This window comes from Sapajus apella, unplaced genomic scaffold (assembly GCF_009761245.1).
Source record: "Sapajus apella isolate SASKATOON/1434 unplaced genomic scaffold, GSC_monkey_1.0 scaffold1, whole genome shotgun sequence".
Lineage (NCBI taxonomy): Eukaryota > Metazoa > Chordata > Mammalia > Primates > Cebidae > Sapajus > Sapajus apella.
Window position 1 is genome coordinate 72,933,348 of NW_022436941.1, and position 22,590 is coordinate 72,955,937.

At 35.1% G+C, this 22,590-nt stretch overlaps 1 protein-coding gene across 4 annotated transcripts in view; it reads left to right on the forward strand.

Moving 5' to 3' along the window:
* The window catches only part of ADAMTS6 (ADAM metallopeptidase with thrombospondin type 1 motif 6), a 331,044-nt gene that overhangs the window by 216,607 nt on the left and 91,847 nt on the right, over positions 1 to 22,590 (forward strand). For 3 of the 4 annotated variants that reach the window (XR_004269519.1, XM_032279614.1, XM_032279631.1), the window contains exons 12-14: positions 5,161 to 5,268; positions 15,579 to 15,724; positions 17,870 to 17,933. Coding sequence is in view for 3 of the 4 variants with exons in the window: in XM_032279614.1 (XP_032135505.1) it covers positions 5,161 to 5,268; positions 15,579 to 15,724; positions 17,870 to 17,933 (318 nt within the window). In the remaining variant the exon portion in view is untranslated. The remainder of the gene's footprint in view (positions 1 to 5,160; positions 5,269 to 15,578; positions 15,725 to 17,869; positions 17,934 to 22,590) is intronic. The other variant, XM_032279622.1, reaches the window with a different exon arrangement.

Genomic DNA, 22,590 nt, shown 5'->3' on the forward strand with positions numbered 1-22,590 from the left:
CAATAGATGTTAGCATAGATATGAGGGAAAGGGAACACTTATACACACTCCTGATGGAAATGTAAATTAGTACATCAATGGAAAACATAAAGGAGATTCCTTAAAGAGTTGAAAGTAGGTCTGCCATTCAATCTGACAATCCTACTACTGGATATCTACCCAAAGGAAAAGAAGTCATTATATGAAAAAGACTCTTGGACACATATATTTATAGCAGCGCAATTCACAATTGCAAAGATGTGGAATCAACCTAAGTGCCCATCAACTAATGAGTGGATAAAGAACTGTGGTATATACACCTTGTAGAATGCTACTTTGCCATTAAAAGGATAAAAATATGTATTTTGCAGCAACTTGGATGGAGCTGGAGGCCATTATTCTAAGTGAAGTAACTCAGGAGTGGAAAACCAAACAATGTATGTTCACACTTACAAGTGGGACCTAAGCTATGAGTATACAGAGGCATACAGAGTGATATAATGGACAGAGTGATATAAGAGACTCAAGTGGAGAGTGAGAAGGGTCTAGGGAGAAAAAAACTACGTTAGGTACAAAGCACACCACTCAGGTGACAGGTGCACTAAAATCTCAGAATTCACCACAATATAATTCATCCATGTAACAAAAAACCACTTGTACCTCAATGTTATTGAAATAAAAAAATGTTTTAGATGTCTTGGGCAGTGGGTCGTTCAGAAACTTTTAGGCTTTTGTAGGCAAGGAAATTTTCCCTCTAAAAACTGGCAGACAAGGATAGAGATGCCAACTCTTAATTTTGCCAAGAAGGAACATTTTGCAAAGCCTGCCATTTTGCAGAGCCTACCATAAGCATTGTAGAATGTACAATTGGGAATTGTACAGTCTACTGTAACACAAAGTAAAAAGAATAGAACTTAACAAATAAGGACAGTCCATTAAAATGAAAACACGAGTTTTATATTAAAAAAAAAAAAATAACCTGTCCAGGCTTCGTAAGATAGCTAACACCTACAATCCCAATGCTTTGGAAGACTGAGGCAGGAAGATCTCTTCAGCCCAGGAGGTCAAGGTTACAGTGAGACCCCAAAACAAAACAAAGCAAACACCTATTCACATTGACATCATCCTTCTAATTTTGTCAAAGAATATTAAAAACTCCTCTATCATAGAGCAATACCAGTTCGTGGTATTTGGGCTACGTGTCTGACTGTAACCTACCTTTTCCTCTGAAATTCCCATGAATTCTAAGTGATTGCTATTTATTTATTTATTTGTTTTTTTATAAAACTAACATAATGCCTGATGCATAGCAGATCCTTGATAAATATTCTGGAATGAGTTGGGAAAATGCTATTACTTTTGTATTGCCAGGCATTCCTCCTAGCTGATTAGTTGACCCCATAACATTATAGATTCCAATTCAAATTTCCAGTGTCATATAACAGAAATGTCCTTTAGTGGGGTCTGTGGATAACTTCCCTATCCTTCCTTAAGCTCAAGAGCAAGCACAAAGACCCAAATTTCCCCTACAGAGTCTTCCCAAAACAAAATTTAGGATTATCAAGGGGATTTTAACACACAGGCGATGATTTGCTAATTCATAAAGGTTAAGAAACTAATCTTAATAAATCTTAACTTCTATCAGGAATCATGAGTATGTGAAAGAGAACTAGAGATAAGCTGATGGATAGTTAAAAAAAAGAAAGAAAGAAAAGAAATCATTATTTCTTACTATACTTCAGCACCTCTAATATTTTATTTAGGGAAATCTGCCTACTATGATGGTTGCCATGCAAGTTACCCAAGAGGCAAAAAATTTCAGCCTGCATTTAACTATATTAGAGACTGGAACTTTATTAGAACCTAGAGTTAGGCTCCTTATTCAGCAGCTAATATGCATGTGCAAATGAAACTGATATACCTATGCAAATATATCATCCATGGTCTAGGATTCCGCAGTTTAGAGAAAGAACTGTATTTCTGAAAGTGTGGAATTGTTCTCAGTTTCATTCAGGAAGAATACTTCTTTTTCACTTCATATGAAATGAAATTTTCTTGCTTTTTATCTTTCAAGAGAGTATCCTTTGAAAAAAAAAATCTTGGGAAACTTTCCTAAATTGGATATCAGTATCTTTCTTATTCAAGTTGAGAGTCCAATAGCAAGATCTATTTGAAAACTCTTCAGAGCCTTCTCCATGACTAGTTATACATTTTGTGAGTGTTTCTCAACATAGAATTCCACTCCCATACTTTAAACAGTGATTTCTAAGAATTTGATGTGGTAGCAAAATTTGAATCCCCAGGAGTCCACCAAGATAACAAAATCCATTAGAAATGGGTATCTAGTTTTCAAAATGCATCATTCTCTAAAAGATAAGAGGGCTTCACTGTGAATCTTGAGATTAAGGTTTTTAAAAAGTTTCTTAAGCACTTGCTACTTTGGATAAAGATTTTCAAGGCACTTTTGGAAAATAAAGTTTCCATAACCTGACTAAATAGTGTGTTTTCCTGCTAGATGTGGTAAGTATTGTCTTTTTCAATAATAGAACTTTCATTGCATAGTTCTGTCTAAAGTAAATTTCAGTTTTCTTTTACCTTTGTCTAAAGTAAGATTTCAACCTATAATATAGATCACAAAAGATCAGGAGTATCATCCAGGACTATGGATGAAACTTTTTTATCATCTCTATATTAATCTCTATTAATGCTTTTCTGTTTTTACGAAGACATTTTTCCATGAATTTGGATAGATATTTGATACATAGGACAATATTTCAAAGCCCTAAATGTTACTCCTGCTGGTTTTTTTTTTTTTGTTGTTGTTGTTGTTTTTGAGAAAGAGTCTAGCTCTGTCACCAGGCTGCAGTGCAGTGGCACGATCTCGGCTCACTGTAACCTCCCCCTCCCGTGTTCAATGATTCTCCTGCCTAAGCCTACCAAGTAGCTGGGATTACAGGCATGCACCACCCTGCCTGGCTAATTTTTTGTATTTTTAGTAGAGGTGGAGTTTCACTGTGTTGGCCAGGATAGTCTCAATCTCTTGACCTTGTGATCCACCCACCTCGGCCTCTCAAAGTGTTGGGATTACAGGCATGAGCCACCATGTCCGGCCACTCCCACTGCTCTTTAAATATTAAACTACAAGAACATATTAAGGAATATAAACTAAAAAAACCAACTTCTTTTTTTATTATTTTACTTTGAGTTCTGGGATACATGTGCAGGTTTAAAAAATCATCTTCTATAGAAAAAGAATAAAGTAGTATAAATAAGAAGCTAAAGCTTTGAAACAAAAGTGAATTCGTAATAAATTGGATTATAAAGATGAGAACATTTAATGTTTATATTATGATCCACAGTACATGCTTTTCTTTTTTCTTTTTCGTTTTTTTTTTTTTTTTTTTTTGAGACAGAGCCTTATTCTGTCATCCAGGGTGTAGAGCAATGGTGCAATCACAGTTCCCTGCAGCCCCTAACTCCTAGGTTCAAGTGATCCTTCCACCCCGACCTCCTAAAGTGTGGGATTACAGGCATGAGCCACTGCGCCTGGCCCATGCTTTTCTTTTCTAACGCTTTTTCTCTCCCAGGTCACTAGTTCTCCAAATGGAGTTTAAACATTTTTAGGTATTTAAAAGCCTAATAGGGCCTGGGTGCGGTGGCTTACACCTGTAATCCCAGTGCTTTGGGAGGCCAAGGCAGGCAGATCACGAGGTCAGGAGTTCCAGCCTAACCAACAGTGCAACCCCATCTCTACTAAAAATACAAAAATTAGCCGGGCCTGGTGGCTAATACCTGTAGTCCCAGCTACTTGGGAGGCTAAGCTGGAGAATCGCTTGAACCCAGGAGGTGGAGGTTGCAGTGAGCTGAGCTCATGCCACTGCACTCCAGCCCAGGTGACACAGCAAGATTCTGTCTCAAAAAAGAAAAAAAATTGCCTAATAGACACTGTGTGTTTCCTCTCTGCCTGGTAGGAGGCACCCTAAAGAGGAACCCAAAGAGATCCCCTCAATTTGTTATACTCTGTGGGGCACTTTGTAGGACCAGTTAACTAGTGACATCAGTATTTCACCGCCTTAATTCTGATTGCGTTTGTAACATGAGTTCTCATGATTATGTTCTGACAGTTAAAAGATCAGTTGAGGAATAAAAGCAAAAGGATTAAATGTCATGTGTTAGTTTACTTTTGCATTTCTGATAATCATATTTTTATTATAAATATATACTAGGTTGTTCTAGCTTAAATTAAAAACTTATAACATTGGTAATGATGGTAGTTGGTGATCATATATAAAAGGAAACTGAAAATTTGCGTGTTTTCTTCAAAAGTAAGCCTTTTGGGGGCTGTTTAAACACTTTATGTAGGAATAATATTGGATAGCTTATTTTAAAATCTGATATGTTAATATAGTATTAACATAAAAGTATTTATATTGCCAATATTAGAATAAGTGTTGTAATTTTCCTATGCTGAGGTAGGATAATGGAAAATCGTGAGAAGGGAGACAAGACAACTCCACACAACATACCCAAACATTCTATAAACAGCAGCATTTGTTCAAAACCAAGTTTCTTCTTCATGGAGGCATGCTACATTGACGTACTGAAAATAACATTTCTAGATTGTGCTTAGGCATATATAAATATTAAAAATTACTTCAAAATGTACTTCAAAAATTTAAAAATTCATACATTAAATTCCTATCCATTCCCGTGGTCTATTTCGCTGTTTTAAAATTGTCTTTATTTGAATATTATGGTAGATCTAAGAAGTCATTTACCTGGCATCACTTTATTAGTAATTGGTAAGTTTGTACTGTGGTATATTTTTGAGTGTAATAAACGTGTATTTCTTTTCTACGTAGTCATTTTTTCTCCCTACTCATCTATATTAATGAAATTTCTATGCACTATTATAAAAAGATCCTAATCAATATTAAAAGCTAAGATACACTTTATCTGCTAAAATAAGAATTATAAAGACAAATATTTAAATGATACTGCAAGATGGATAACCTACCTTCCATAAAAACCTCCTCCAAAATCCTCATCTCTGATGCTTCAGCAGCAAAAGGGACCCAGGGTCTCTTTTGAAAGTAATACAGAGTGACTGTTAAGTGTATTTTATGGAAGAATGGGACATGACTCTATTTCTGATCAACTTGCTTTTGCCTTCTTTCCTAGGAAGTGTGTAGAGAGCTCTGGTGCCTCAGCAAAAGCAACCGCTGTGTCACCAACAGCATTCCGGCAGCTGAGGGGACACTGTGTCAAACTGGGAATATTGAAAAAGGGGTAAGATCAATTATTTACTACCCATTTGACATGTATACAAAACTGATAAATTGCCGGTGCTGATATTCAACCCCTAGGAAATCTTATATATTCATTTAAAATCTAGTTAAAAATAATTAATTCCTAGACCAATAGGTTAATTGTCATATCTTAATATCGGTAAACATATATTATTTAGGAAATTATAGTTGGTAACTGTCTTTTAGGTCACTTTCACCTTTCTGTTGGTATATGTATGTTATATTGGTACCAAAAGTAATGCAACAGCAATCTTTTTCTTATGTAATATAGTCTGTTTACTGATATAACATAGTCTAGTTTTTCTGAATAATTCCCCGGAAAATTAGGCGACCCAGAATTAGACTTTATAACTATAGTGTTACTAAAGTCACTTTTTTTTTTGAGACAGGGTCTCATTTTGTTGCTCAGGCTGGAGTGCAGTGGTGCAATCTTGGCTCACTGCAACCACCACCTCCGGGGCTCAAGCGATCCTCCCACCTCAGCGTCCTGAGTAGCTGGGGCTACAGATGCATGCCACAATGCCCAGCTAATTTTTGTATTTTTTAGTAGAGACAGAGTTTCACCATGTTGCCCAGGCTGGTCTTGAACCCCTGGGCTCAAGTGATCCACCCACCTCAGCCTCCCAAAATGCTGGAACTATAGGCATGAGCCATGACACCCAGCCTAAAGTCACTTTAAGATTGCAGTATGAGAGAAGGGACAAGTAGAAAAAAAATAATTTATTGAGCATAGAAACTGGAGCTAAATAATTTTTTCATCAATCTAGTTTTCAAAAATATAATTATTAAGACTTTTTTAAACATGCTAGGCACAGTAGCCCAGCTCAGGGACTACAGGCCCTGTAGTCCCAGCTAAGTGGAAGGCTGAGGTGGGAGGATCACTCAAGCCTACAATTTCAAGTCCTTCCTATGCAACAAAGTGAGTAACCTTGTCTCTAAAAAGAGGAAAAACAACAACAGTTGTTGAAACATATAGTAATAATTTGTGTGCTACTCTTAACATTTTCTAGGAATTGCTATTTATGTAAATTTAAATGCTAGAATTTATTTCTATTGACTGAATTTGCAATAACTATTACTGTCATCTGTTCTCAGTTGTGACTTCTTCCATGTTAGCTGGGCTAGTTTCAACAAGGATTACACTGAGTTTCAGCTTGCAATCTGATGTTTAAATAAAAAGAATGAAAGCTTTTGGGCAGCTGTCACAGTTTATTAATCCTTGCTGACGGCTTCATTCAGGACCCATGACCTAGTGCCATGTTGATGGCTTTTCCATGCTAAGTTTGGAAATGTTGGTAAATTATGCTAAATATATGAGTTGAGAGGGTAATTTAAAAAGGATTTATGGATTTTTTTTCACATTTTATAAGTAGCCAATAAAAATACAGAGAAATTCATGCACTACCAAGAATTCCTTCTATTATTTTTCACTAAAGCAATAGAAAATATTAGGAATGCATTCTTGAAACAACAATCTATATTTATTTTGGAATGAATAATTGTTGTCAATTTTTGTCAATTTACCTCAATCTCTACTTAGCAGAAATACACAGCCATAAAGAGGGAAAGTCACAGGGAGAATCTGTTTTTTTATTGCCATTGATTTATTATTCTTGTGATCAAGTTCATGTTCCACAGTAAACCACTAGTAGTGGCTATCTGAGAACATGTAGCTCAGCTCCACCAACAAATTATATTGTAAATACATATTTAATACCAATAATTTGTGCTTAATAGCAGGGCCCTCAAATGTCATATGTTACACCATATATATGCATATATATGATAGAGATGATATATTTCTTGGAAATTATGAACAATTTGAGGGATACTTAGAAATACTCTCAGACAATATTAAAACTAACAGTATTGAATTCAAATTTAAATAAGCAAATAGAGGGGAAATACAATTACTTCTAAGCACAAATAAGAATGATCATAGACAAGAGAAAGTGAATAAAATGGGGCAAAATATATTTGATCTAAAGATTCACATTTTTCATCTAGGTTAATCATCAACTTTTTGATCCATAAAGCCTTTCTTTCAATGAAGTCCATAGAATTCTAATATATATATACATTTGAAAAAAATGGAAATACTCAGGCTTAAAAAGCCCCTTGCCTGCTCCTTACCCTGTCTTTGGACCTTTGCCAGCTTCTGACATACTTCCATAACCCATGGCCTCCATGAAAAACTATTAAGAACCTTATAAGTATGGCAAAGTTTATATGTCAAGGGGTCATTTATATTCACAACATAAGAGTGTACTATCATAAGGTCAATATATGGGATATCACCGTCTAAAACTAATCTACAAAATAAATCTTTGTTGTTTTTCCAGAGACTTGGAAGATAGACAAAGTTTTAGGAATGACATAAGTCTTAAAACGAATGAATAAATAAATGAAAAACCTGCAAATGCAGACTCCTAGAAAGGAAAAGGGTAGAGCACTAGATGACTCTCAGAATAACCTTATCATTAACTTTGAACTTGTAAAGAAGCTTTCAGAAAACTAAATCAACCTGCATTTTTTTTTGAGACTAAGTCTCATTCTGTCACCCAAGCTGGAGTGCAGTGGCTCAATCTCAGCTCACTGCAACCCCTACCTCCCAGGTTCAAGTGATTCTCCTGTCTCAGCCTCCCAAGTAGCTGGGACTACAGGCATGTACCACCATGCCCAGCTAATTTTTTTGTATTTTTTAGTAGCCTCCCAAAGAGCTGGAATTACAGGCATGAATCACCATGCCCAGCCATCAACCTACATTTTTAAGAAAAAACAAGAACTACACATGTGAGCTGAACACTTCTTTATTCTTTATCTTTTACTAACTATATTGACCATGTTATCTCCTGTATGAATTTTTGTTAGTTTTTTTCTTCTTAGGAAGGAAGCATATTTACTGTTGCCATATGCAGATTTTGCCCTTAGGGCTATAATATTAGGAAAGTAAACCAGACCTCAGAATTTTGACCCAAAGCAAAACAGCCCTGCAAAGAGCTAGTGATAAAGTGGAATTTTTAGTTAATCTGGTCAACTTTCTATGGTTAGTCTGTATACTTGCCATCTAAAAATAATTGACATCCTGGTAACAATAATGATAAAGATGATGACTATTTAAGAAGTATTAACGGCAGGGCACGATGGGCTCATGCCTGTAATCCCAGCACTTTGGGAGGCTGAGTCAGGCAGATCACCTGAGGTCAGGAGTTTGAGACCAGCCTGGCCAACATAGTGAAACCCTGTCTCTAATAAAAATACAAAAATTAGCCGGGCATGGTGGCAGGCGCCTATAGTCCTAGCTACTTGGGAGGCTGAAGCAGGAGAATCACTTGAACCCTGGAGGCGGAGGTTGCAGTAAGCCAAGATCGGTGCCACTGCACTCCAGCCTGGGCAACAGAGTGAGACTCCGTCTCAAAAAAAAAAAAAAATAGTACTTACACTATGCCTGGCACATATTGCTAAGCACTTTACAATCATCATTCTGTTTAATATTAACAAAAACTATGAGGTAGGTACAGTTTTAACTCCATTTACAGAAGAGAAAAATAAGACTTACTAGCCCCAGATTTCACAGCAATTTCATGGCATAACTGACATTTCAGCCTAGGTCTTTCTAATTTCAGAGTTGAAATCTTTGCCTCTCTATACTGACTCTAATTTTGCTTTATCTTCACATAACAAACTTTGCAAAGTAAAAAGCAATTTTTCATTGTCACAGGAATCAAGTAGGTCACTAAGCCTAATCTAGGTTTTAACAATATATTTCACCCTTTAATACTAAATAGACTTTTCATTTTCTACCTGTAAACAGTTTCTTGTTTCAGGAATCACAATAGGAAAGCAATGTGAGTAGAACATTGAACTAAGCATATATTATTGTGTGACAATTGGTAAAATAAAGAATCTCTACATTAAAATGAGAGACAACCAATTTCTATATATTTCATAGAGATATTATGAGGATAAAAATGAGATAATATTTCAGTGAGCTTTTTGTGGGCCTCCATAGAGGGAAGGTGCTAACATATTACTAGAGTATCATCAATACTTTTCATTATTATTTGCCAACCTTAGATGATGGTGGGCAGAAAATTCTTTGCTAGACTGCCTTAACTAACAGTAAAGAGTATAAGCACAAATTTGTGTGTCTCCAAGAAATGGATGGAATATTCACAACCTATGATCTTAACTCTGAGTTTCAAAACTACTCTCACCAGAAGGAACAAGAAAGAACCTATACACGGTCTAGCCAGCAGAATAAAACCAAAGCTGCTCATAGTTTTCTGAATAAATCGTTTTTTAAAAGGGAGGGGGTAGAAATATTGCTCAAGTGATAGCATAGACATATCCAAAGGATTGAATCCATGATGATCTCGTCAAACTCTGGCTGCAAAAGATATGGGATCCCTGCCCAGGGGCGCAGTTCCACAAATGTTCCATGTAAGTATGGGAACTGTTCCATGCACATTTAACAGATGGAGTAAGAAATATGGCCAAAAAATTAAAAACTGATCTTTGCGTGAGTCCTGGGGGGTCTGACATCGCTATTACAGCCATTGGATCTTCGCCTGAATAAGCCATTCAAGGACTGAATAAGAACCATATGGTCTGAATGGATGTGCTCAGGGACAGTAGCATTAACCAAAGGAGGAAATTTGATGAGCCCAGACGGTGCACTGGTACTGTGTGTCCATGGGTCAGTCTCCTACAAATCAATTAATACAACTTTCGGCCGGAGAACTTTCCTTGGATACAGCACCAGCAATAGCCCTTTGGACAGGAATCAGAGGGATGCCATAATTGATAAAATAGTAAATAAGGATTTAGATTGTAAAAACTTTGATAGTAGTGTTGGCATTGTTACTGAACAGGATATTAAGGATAATCAAAACCCAATCCTTGTAATCCCTCTTGGTGACCACAAAGAAGGCTTCAAATACTTGGCTTATGGCCAATAGATTGATTTAATGATTCTACAAGACCCAATTAGAGATATAGCCCAGCATTTGGGTTTACATGTAAGTGACATTGATTCCTAATATCTTTGCATAGGAAACATAGGGCTGGATTAGTATAGGATTATTAAATGCCCTTCTAAAGCACTGGGTATATAGTAGGACATTTGCAACCTTCGATCTTAATTTACTTAGGGTAGAATACAATATGTTTTGACTGGGTCCCAAACTGTAAACACAGGAAGTGAAGAAAGAATAGTTCATCCAATTGCTGTAGAAATTTAAATAGTTTGGGTTGACAAGTTCTGATTTAGAATTTGGGCTGAAATGTAGCTTTAGCTTTCCTGCACCTGCACAGTGGAAAGATAAGGCTTTTAATAGTGCTGTGCTCCAACACTCAGCTCTTTTGACGTGGGAAGAATGTTCTGTATTGAATCACTAATATTACTTCCTGCAAAATCTTAGGATTTCCTTAGATGTCTCTTATTCCAGATGCTGGCTGGACCCAGTACTGGCTATTGGAAGATATACCATAATCACATCTGAAAATGGCTCTAGTTAAAAAAATAAATGTATTTTAAAATACTGCATATACTCATCTTGAAGTTTTCCTTTGTGGAAATGTGACCAATTTTCAAAGTTATGTTGTTTGATTTATAATGTATCTTGCTTAAAGAAAGTCCCCTGATGTAGATCATAATATTTAGTAGTATAATAGCAAGAGATGTTGTTTGATAATAAATAGTGTTTCTAAAGAAGGCTCTTAAAGCCTGACTGGAATATGCCATCTTTCTAGATTGTGTTGAAAACATATTTATTTAATATAGAAGGAATATGAAAAGAAATAATCGGCAATATGAGATTTTATTCTTGGGAAAAAAAATGTGATGGCTTAACTTCTTTTACCTTTATGAATGTGGTTAAACATATCCCAATTAGCAAGAGGAAGGCCAAATTTATCTAATTTATCTGGATAATTTAGGCTAAAGTAACAGTGTTATTTAGAATAGTCCAAAATCGCTAGATTGGATAATCTTTGAAAATAAAGATTAGAAACTGGTTTGCATCTACATCTTTAACTTTTCTAGTTTAAAATATAAAGTAAAATTCTTTGTCTCAGTAAATAGATCTTTTACAGGTTTGGTAACTGCAGGGAAAGAAAAGAATAAAAAAAGATGATACAACAGAATCTCATCATTATGCATTTATAGGATTTATATATTCCAAGTTGCTTTATTTGGTGTAATCTAATTATTCTATTCATAATTTACACACATTAAACTCAATGTATATTGATGAATGCAATCAGAGAAGTCGCTCAAATCACTTGAAGTCCCCATGGGCTTCTTAAAGCCCTTTTATTAAGTTAAATAAGTTTCTTCTCTTAAAATCATATACTGCATTGGTTTACTACTACCAAAGGGGAAAAGTGGCATAATTATAAAGATTCCCTTTTTATAAATACAAAGGAAGAAAATAAAACACCAAAGAACGCTTCTGTCAGAGATCAAAATCAAAACAAGTTGTTCAGTAGGTTTTTAACTTTTTTGAAGGTATGTATGCATTGAGCTCATTTTAAAAGTTTTTCTAATCTAAACCATATTGGAATCAAGAACTAAAATTAGTTTCCATTTTATAGTAAAGGAAACAAAAGAGAAGAAATAAAAGTGACTTGCTTTGGACCAAAGATATTGCTAGAATTAGAACTGAAGTTTGTAACATAAATTTTCCTACACAGACCAAAGTTGTTAACTTGTTAGCTAGTTAACTAAGTTGTTAACTAGTATTAACCTAGAGACTAATCTCTTGTCAACTGCTAGGTGACTGATACTTATATTATGAATTATTTACCTTTTAATATTTGTTACTTAACTTTCTGATAAAATTACCTATTATGATACAGCTCCATAGAATAGATATAAGCAAAGCATGAATTTATGCAATATAAGGGCTTTTAGCAAACCATTTATGAAATATTACTGCTATGTAGACTTTACTGATGAAAACTGAGCAGCATTTTACAAAGTATTGTATGTATCTTTTACCTAAAGAATGACTTTAGTTCATGTGATTTTCTCACTGCCCTACATTTTGTGAGTGTTCTAGAAACATCTGTAATACTGAGAAATACTTTGGAACCTATATCTTTTAGTATTCTTGCAGCTCTTACAATTCTTTTGTTACCTGACAAATGAAAAAGCTTGAATATTTTTTCTCTGCAAATCATAGGTATATGCAAAGGGGCCTGAAATAACATGTATATCTATAGCTGTGCTAAGAAAAAATCTCTAGTATTATCTTGTATTTTATGTAGTTATAAAAATCCAGTAAACCATATTAGAGTATTCTTTAATGTCTTCACATACATAATCATACACCTCCAATGGATTTTTTTTAACCACTGATTTTTTTGTGTGTATTTTAGACAGATAATTCCTCTTCTACTAGTATTTGATCTTGGGCAAGTCAACTCCTTTAGGTTCTGGTTTCCTCATCTGAAAAACTGAAGTGCTTAGGCCTTATAAATTCTGGAGTCTCTTTGAGCTTTAGATTCAACCCTGTGATTATATGAAATAAATGTAAAATGAAGCTTTAATGTTATTTGAAATCAATAATGCTAAGTTTCCAATTTGAAAAAATAGGCATATTTTAAGATTTGGAATTTCTAAAAGTGTCAGTTCTCATTAATTGCAGACAGGGGAAAAAATAAGTTAATTGCTTGCCAGGACTATACTACTCAGTTATTTGCATAGGAAAATTAGGTGCAGACATAAATATTCTTACACACAGTTACTTATAGTAACAAAACCACAAAACTGGAGATTATTTGGCCAGAATGTTGTAACTTTTGTATAGGTGCAGATCTGTTACAATTAACATATCATTATAAAAATTATTGATCTTCCAGATCAACTAGGTAAGTCATAAGTTTTCAAGTGGAACATTTTCTCCTTCTCAGCCCTGTTCACACAGGGTTGATACTATGTTATTGGTATAGCCAACTGCCTCTTCTTCATCATTTTGGACAGATGATCTTTTTTTGTTCACGATAATTTTTATTGCTCAAAACTCAATAGTCTTTCTTAATATCCTGTTTTATTATTTAGCAGACTTATGGTCAGATGTTCTTGCCTACAGACAAGGAAATGTTAACTTATTCTTGCCTAATTTTTTATAGACTAATAATTACTCAGCACTCCTCTAAAAAGTTCATCATGCTGTTACAACTACCACAGCTCACTGATTGTCAACAAATTTGGTCCCAGCTACTAGGAAACAAATATGAATTTGGTTTCTTTACCCCCCAGTATCTCCAGTTCCTTTCTGACATGTGATAATCAAAATAGGACACAATTCTATAATTTAACTACTTATTAATTAATCTTAATAAATTTTGTTGCATACATACTATATGCCAATTAATTAATCTAAAAAATTTTTGTTTCATACATACTACATGCCAAGTGCTATTCTAGGCATTCATTGTTTCCAGTAAAATATTTTGTAATTATGCAAATGTTCTGCATCTGCTCTGTCCAACATAGTAGCCACTAGCTATATGTGGCTAGTGGGTCTGAGGAACTGAATTCTGTTTTTAGTTAAATTGCTACATGTAACTCTTGAGGCTTTTACATTCAAAGGAGGAGAGACAAAGAAGTAATTTGGTAAATAAACAGGGCAATTTTAAATAGTGTTAAGTGGTAGCAGGGAGCTAAAGCAGAAGGACAAAATCACTATTACACGGGGGTCTGGGAGCAGGAAAGGGTATTGAGGTATTATTTTAAAACAAGGATGGTCAGGGAAAGATCTCTGTGTTAAAATGACATTTGACCTGAGACTGAAAGATGAGAAGACAGCAATAGAAGGAATTGGGAGCAAAGCATTACTAGAAAGACCAGTAAATGCAGATACTGTGAGGAAGAACAAGCTTAGTAAGAAGGCGGAAATCCAGTGTGTCTAGAGTAATCTATGTAAGAGAGAGAATGGGGCTGAGGAAAGAGGCAGGGGCTAGATCACTAAATTTACTGTTGATCAGTGTTTTGGAAGTAGAAAACCTGAGGATTTTTAAGCAAAAAGGTGACATAATGTGATAAAATGTTTTTAAAAGATTTTTTAAATGCTCCCTGGAAAATAGATTCTAGTAGAAAAAAGTAGAAGCACAGTGATCAGATAAGAAGCTACTCCGTTTATCTGCCAGTTTGATCTAGAGTATAGCGGTGAAGAAGGTGAAAAGTGAAAGAATTCCAGGGATATTCTGGAGATAAAACCAACAAAGCTTGGTGATAGAATTACTATAAGAAACTGATCGCTTTCTAAGTATCATGTCATGATCCCTTTTCAATTTATATGAGGTTGAATTTTTATTTAACAATCTAACATTGATGACATTTGTTCAGCTTTACTAACAACCATGTTCCTTATTGTTATTCATATAAACAAATGACTTTCATAGTATCATTATTTTGGCTTGTCAAAGTTTAATAATTTGAAAAAATGCATCAATAAAAGTCTACAAATGCTTGGTTTTAAAAAGACTTTCATTTTGTCATATTCTGCAAATAAGATATATCATGCTAGAGTTATGAGTTGATTATGTGATGTCTGTATGTCGATAAACTATTCCTGGCTTTCTACTTGGTGCAGTATGTGTGGTTTATTGTGGAGTGTGGAGCTGAGCAGAATTCCAGTACATATGTTCATGTGGGGACCATACACATGGCTAGTCAGTGTATATAAGGGTTTTTTTGTACCCAGTCCCTAATGTCTTGGCATTACTTTTATTATGTCTGCAGTGCTCGTGTAGATGAAATACCACAACACATTCTTTTACTATTGTAGCCTCAACCAGCCTTTTTTATTATTATTATTTTTTAAAAGAAAAAGCAATTACCATCATAAAAATTCCTTACTGGGGAACTTTCCATATTGTGTTATCATTCCATGAGTCTAATAATAGTGGAATATAAAGAAAAATTTTAAAGAAAATACTAAAATATCTAAAAAAGACTTTGAGGTCTCTAGCTAGCTCCATAATGAGAAACACTAAAAGTCTAGAGGAATAGAAACAAGGGAAAAGAAGCAATGTGACTTTTTTTTTTTTTAGAACTCCCAATACAAGTTAGAGGCTTATAAATCATGACCTAGCTAAGATAATTCGCAAATGACATGCACCTTCACCAGTGTCTAAACACAGTTATAGAACTATCTGTCTGTTATCTATTGGGAGAATGCTAATGCCTTTAACTGGTCAGTACCTGACCCTTATGTATTTCTATCCTGATAGTTCTATCTGCCTAAAAGCTAATTCTGTGTTTTCTGTGAAATCTTGCAGTGGTGTTATCAGGGAGATTGTGTTCCTTTTGGCACTTGGCCCCAGAGCATAGATGGGGGCTGGGGTCCCTGGTCACTGTGGGGAGAGTGCAGCAGGACCTGCGGGGGAGGCGTCTCCTCATCCCTAAGACACTGTGACAGTCCAGCGTAAGTAGCTAAAGTAAGCCGGAGCCAACAAAAAGACACAGTTGGAAATGATTCAGAGCTGTGGTTTCACATGTTATCTGTAAAAACGTTTCGCTAGTGAGCCAAGTGCTTGTCTTCAGAACAAACCATAGGCACAGGAAAGTGGCGGAGCTTTGTTAGACAGACTTTCTTTTTCTTCCTTTCCCCTTATTGTGTAACTAAAAATAAAATGTAAAAAATAGAAAGCATTGTGTATCTGTCCCAGATAAGCCAGACTTTTAATCTAATAATAATCAGATAGATTTCCTCCTTTAAAAACTACTGAATTATGGATGAATCCAGATCTGGTCTTAGCTACATTACTGTTATTCCCAAGAAACCTAAGGTCTTTTCACATGTCACATAAAATTATTACTGCTACATTAGTATTAAAAGGACCAATGAGAGCACTTCAAGGGTTGAAATGCCTTGATTCGCATCACAAATCACAATGAAAAGAATACTGCCCATGTGTTAAAATGGTTTCCATTCATATGCCCCCATTAATCATCTTCCGGAGCTGCCACCACTCTTCTCCCCATGACTGTTTTCTGCAGGTCAGACTGCTCCTCTCCCACCACTCTTTTCTCCAGCCAGAGTCCCCCTGGCAAAAGGCCAGGGCCATCACTATTCTTTGCTAGCTCTGTGCTTCTCCCTCCTACCAGTGTCCCATGCCCATTACAGGTGGACGGTTCCTCTAGTTGTACTTTCTTGTCCTCCCTGAGACTAAACTGTTCTTTGACTGCTGTATGTCAAGTGCCCATTTTTGTCTAGAACTCAGGTTGAGGACCTTCTTTCCCAGCTAGTATATGATGAAGAATGATGTTATGATAATGCTTTTCCTTTTTGTTTCTCTTTCTCTTTCTGAAATAAAAGATGATCTATTTTTATTTTTTAGTGTTTCTTATTTTTAACTCAGGATCCCTCTCTGGTTCCTGACTCCAAATGTCTTTTTCTTCTGTTTTACTCTTTTTGGCTTAATTGTTTTGCTTTATATTAGTTCTCTGTTTCCATTCTCCCACTCCTATCAATTAGTCCCCTCTTGCTAAGCAGAGCTTCCTATTTCCCATTCATAAACCAGTCATGCTACCACCATCCCCACTATCTTGTTTTTGTCTGACCAACTCATTTCTCTGGTTCAAGCTGAGCCATTTCTCTTCCTTACTTAGAGTCAGCATTCACTGGCATTCAAAATATATTCAAAATGTAGCTTTAATGATCCCATTGATACCAGTGAGCCAAAATTATAATGTAGACTTGATCTTTTTTAAAACTAGTACAGAATAACCTAAGTTCAACTGAAAGCGGTTATAAATTAATAAAAGTATAACAATACCCTGTGATAAATAATATACCCAGATACTTAAGGGAATAAACTGGACCCCTTTTAAAAGAAGAAATTAATTGTTTTTATCATTCAGTGGTAGTATGCCCAAATAATAGCATATGGTTTTCTCTCATGTTAAATCCTTTAAAGATTAATTTATGTAAATCAAATATTTGACGTCTTACTATTTTGTTAATTTTGATGAAATACAAAATGTTTAGTATTTCTATAATGCAAAGCCATCTGATTTTTAGATTTAAATTTTTAAACTTCACGGACTATTTTAAAATGAGATGAAATTTGTTTTTGCATTATTTGCTTTGAATGAAAGCTATTTCCAGGGAGTTATTTCATGCTTCCTTTCTTCCTGTCTGGAGTAAAAACAAACTTTCCATTTCCTAGTTGAACATATAGCATCAGATTATGGATTTTGTTAAATATGATTTAAATGGCTTTTCATTATAAATAAGTGATTTTTACTATGATAATTATAAAATATATTGATTTAATTGATTTTCTTGAGAATGTATGGCTTGACAATTAAGAATCTTATAAATTACTAGTACATTAATACAAAAGTGACAGTACTATTATTACAAATTAATAATAAATAGGCTTCATTTTTATGTTCAACAACCATAATTATTGCTAACAATCACCAGCATGATTACTTTAATAAATAATGTGTCAAATTTTATATTTTTTAAAGTAAACTTTAATATGTTTTCATCAAGTAATATATATACTCGTTGTATGGATAGATGGATTATATTCACATGTTAAACAAAATGTTATTTCAGACCTTCAGGAGGTGGAAAATACTGCCTTGGGGAAAGGAAACGGTATCGCTCCTGTAACACAGATGTAAGTAAAACCAAACTCTGCTATGAAAAATTAGCTTACTCTTTCCCTAGAGTAGGGAAATTTTTTAAATTTTAAACTTTGATAAGAAATCCATGTGTGTGAAGGTCACATGAATTTTTTAAATTGTTAATAATGAATGGAGCTGGCCTCAGCTCCATTAATAAGGGTCGAGGGGGAGCTCCAGCTTGGGAACAAGTATATTCTTCCCCAACAGGTATCAAGAGAGGCACACACACCTTGAACTGCCCTGCCCCACACACTGACAACTTCAACACCACTATCTTTCTTGACTCCACAGAATTAATCTTATTATGTCCTTTATTCTGTGTTTGCCACTGCAAGAAGCCCCAGACTCCTACATCATCCCTCATCCAATAGATAGGATGCTGTATATTTCCTTGTCTGTCCTGTTTTCTATCCCTGCCCAACTACTGAAACTTCTGTACCTTCAGGAATTCAATATCCCTAATTCTTACTTCTCTGAATTTTCCTTCCTTTCACCTTCTTATTTTAATAGAAACTGGCTCTTCCTCTGAAGATATTGCTTCTCATGTAGTTTTCAAACTGGAAGGCTTTCGTTTTCTTCCTTAGCTCTTGAATGACAGCCTGAAAGTGCATTGACAATGTTTACATCTCATTATTCCTCCAGATCACTCTTCCTCCCTCTATCTAAAAACCAGAGCTTTTAATTCATGTCATTAGATTGTTAACCCACTATTCCACACTTTCATGCTCTCCAACTCTACTTCTGTCTTAATTCTTGGTGATTTTATAAATATGCAGATGATTGTCCTAACATCTTCTCTTCTGGATTTTTTCATAAACATACAAACATGCTCCTATCTGCAAACAAACCAACCAACCAAAAAACCATGCTAGTTATTTTCCCATTGCTTTGTTTCCGATTTAAACAAAATTTCTCAAAAGACTTGTCTATACTTACTGAATCCATTTCTTCTCTTCACATTTTTTTTTCTAAAATTGCTCCTATCAGGTTTTTGCCTTGAGATCATTCAATGGAAATGCTCTTAAGTCTCAGATGATTTCCATGCTGTTAAATCTAATAGTCAATTCTGAGTCTTCAGCTTACTTCACTTTCAGTAGGCTTCTAAGAGCTACAACATGCTTACTTCTCCTTCTCCTTCATTGGTTCCTACATCTGCCTCTAACCCAATTTCTCCCATATGCCTGCTATTTTTAGTGTGCAATTTTGCAGAAAGAGATTTTTCTTGAATGCATGTGTCATATTAGAGCAGAAACATCTGTATTTTAAAAATCTATTCTAAGAGCATCTATTATATAAACTATATTATAGGTCATGGAATTTAATAATAAATCATAAAAGGTGAGGTGATTGGAGTTGATTGAGTAAAGTGGCCAGAAATGGTGGCTCACTCCTGTAATCCCAGCACTTTGGGAGGCCAAGGTGAGCGGATCACTTGATGTCAGAAGTTCAAGACCAGCCTGGGCAACATGGTGAAACTCCCTTTCTACAAAAAATACAAAAATTAGCTCTGCGTGGTGGTGTGTGCCTGTAGTCCCAGCCACTTGGGAGGCTGTGGTGAGAGGATCGCTTGAACCCAGGAGATGGAGGTTGCAGTAAGACGAGATCGCACCACTGCACCCCAGCTTGGATGACAGAGCGAGATCCAGTCTCAAAAAAAAAAAAAAAAAAAAAGCTTGAGCAATGTAAGCAAGAGTTTAATATTTTTCAGTTAACAAAGAAAAGGAGTTACTATTGAAACAGTATGGTATTATGTCTGTGTTCTTTAACTTTTGTGCTTTTTCTAAATGTATAATAGTTTAAATGTTCTTTTTTTCCGAAGATGCCCAGGTGTCTGTAATGTGTGAGCCACGCCAATTTAAAGGATTTAAAAGAATATACTTTTATCAAATCAGCTTCCTGCCTTAGTAAATATTGTACATAATTTAATACTATGCATATCACATTGAATGGTCTTAAGATTTGAAAGAAAACTTTCCAATTAGTTAAAATCAATTTGACAGCCAACGACTAGACTAGTCAAGCATTTTTGGCTTGGTCATTTGTGATCTCAAAACTTTTCTTGAAAGTTAATTAAAAGTAATACATAGAATAAGTTTAAATGATCTGGAAAGAATTTTCTAATCAGTGCCCAAATCAATAAGATAATGTCAGATAGTAAAACAGCTGGAGAACCAGAGTTCTTTATTTATTGCCATGAGTCTTTGAGACTTGCTGTGTGTTTTCTAATGTATGCTCAGAGCATAAGTTGCAATAGAAAATAGAAAATTGGCTGGGTGCCATGGCTGACACCTATAATCCCAGCACTTTAGGAGGCAGATTCAGGTGGACTGCTTGAGCTCAGGAGTTTGAGACCAGCCTGGGCAACATGGCAAGAGCCCAACTCTACAAAATTATAGAAATTAGCTGGGCATGATGGTGCATGCCTGTAGTCCCAGCTACTTGGGAGGCTGAGGTAGGAGGATCACCTGAGCCTGAGAGGTTGAGGCTACAGTAAGGTGAGATACTGCCACTACCCTCCACCCTGGGTGACAGAATGAGACCCTGTCTCAACAAATAAAAAAGAAAAAGAAAATAGAAAATCCAGAATATTAGGCTTATTCAACTGTGTTCGATAGATTTTATTTAAAGTTTTTTTACTATATTACTATATTTTTACTATGTTACTATATATAGTTTTTTTGCTATATGATATAGCCCATGCAATATAGTAGTATTGATTCTCTTATTTCTGTGGTTGAGTAGTTGGTACTATGGATTACTGGATGGTTCTCATGGTTTTACATATAATAATAATTGTTATTAGAGTTGTTAGCTTATAGCACTACATTAAAATCACAACCAAAAAATATACTAAATTAGAAGATCAGAGGAAAATGAAAATAATATAAATAGATACAATTTTTAAAATATATAAAATTATATGTATAAATATATAATTTAAGCAGTACCTTAAATATGTACCACAAAGTTCTTCTACTTACAGAAGATGGGTCACAAATTTTTCCCTGAGCTTCCTAGTAACCCAAGTAAAGAGGCAAACACTATCAGTTCTAAGATTCATAATGTCTTGTGGTCATGACAGAAGGAGATATATCCACAGCCAAAAAGGAATAATTTATTATCTTGAAGCTTTGATATTCCTCCTATGTGGAGTCCTATACTGGTGAATCAGATTGAAACATATAAGGCTCTTAGGACTCTTTTTGCTTAGATTAGAGAAGAAATTAGGACCTAGAACCAACATGGGCCAAGTAGTCTTAAAAGGTAGCAAGCAAAAAAACAATATATTTGCAGTTTTTTTAATGCTTATTTAATTTCCACCACAAACATTTAAAAAGTATAGAAGTGGTAAGAAGAGAAGAGAGCTCTTTGGTGGAAAGGGAACAGTATTTTCATTAACTCCTATCCCTCTCAGCCCGATTGCAAAGGAAAGATTTACAGAAATAGAAGAAGCAACTTGTGAAGACAAAATTTTCATTCAAAAGATTTAAGAATAGATCAGAAAAGGATGTCAAGCTATAAAATGGGCATGCCCACTCCCAACAGCAGCATAACCAGCCTAGATGCCAAAGGTATTCAGATGTTAGACTCTGAGGCTGATTAGTTGCATCAGGGGGTGTTAGACAGATGGTTTGTTTCCTGCATCACAGTTTGTCACCCTAGAAAGTCTTCAAAAGCAGCTACATAAGGACCCTGTCTTTGATATGCACATAATGGACTCCAGGCTGGAATAACATGAAAACAATAGCTGCAGTAGGAACAAATTAATATACTTTTCATCTTTAAACTATTGTGATACCAGGAGCATTTATTAAAGATATATAGGAGACTTTGATAAAATTTGGTCCTTCTCTTAAGCCAGGAACTACAGCTGAGTTTTTGGTATCATGAGCTAGCCTAATAGTCATGGTCTTGTGGAACCTGGGTTTGGAGGGCAGAAAAAAAGAGGACACCGTTCTCGTTTTTGGAGATAGAGATAAATGGTTGATTAGGTCCTGACAGTTTTTATAAATGGCAAAGGTAGGAACTAACATGGTTTTCTGGCAGAGCCATTATGAAAAGTGAAGACCCCAGATCTGTGCTCAATCTTTTGAAAAATGTTTGCTTAGGAGCTTCTCAAAAATATACTTTTGATTATTATGATATGGAATCTTCTTTTTACTGGCATAAAGAACACTGACTACCAATTAGGTATTTCTGTTTTTCTTAACAATTTTTCATTCAAATGACTTAAAACCATCATGCAGAGAGTTCTAAGAGGATAAAAATTGATGTACGTATTGTAACTATTTTAAGTAGCAGAAGGTAAAGGTTAGTGTTGTAAATACCTTACTAGAAAACTTAATTTTTGTAAAGAGTAAAAATATGGTCATATAAAGGTTATGAACCAAATTTTATATCAAAGCCTGAAGAAGAAATATTAGCTACTATTAAAAGGACTTTTCCACATTTCTAAAAGGAGTTTCCTGGTGCTTAGTTGTTTTCCAAAACCAAAATAATCTTTGTATTTTTCTTATTCCTTATTATTTGTGATTTGGTGTTTGCTTGATAATATGATTATGATAGAACTTCTGGTGAAGCATATAAGCTCTGCTTTGGCTGGGATGGAAAGGCACATTATTCTTGCATCTTAAACATTTGGTTTCCCTT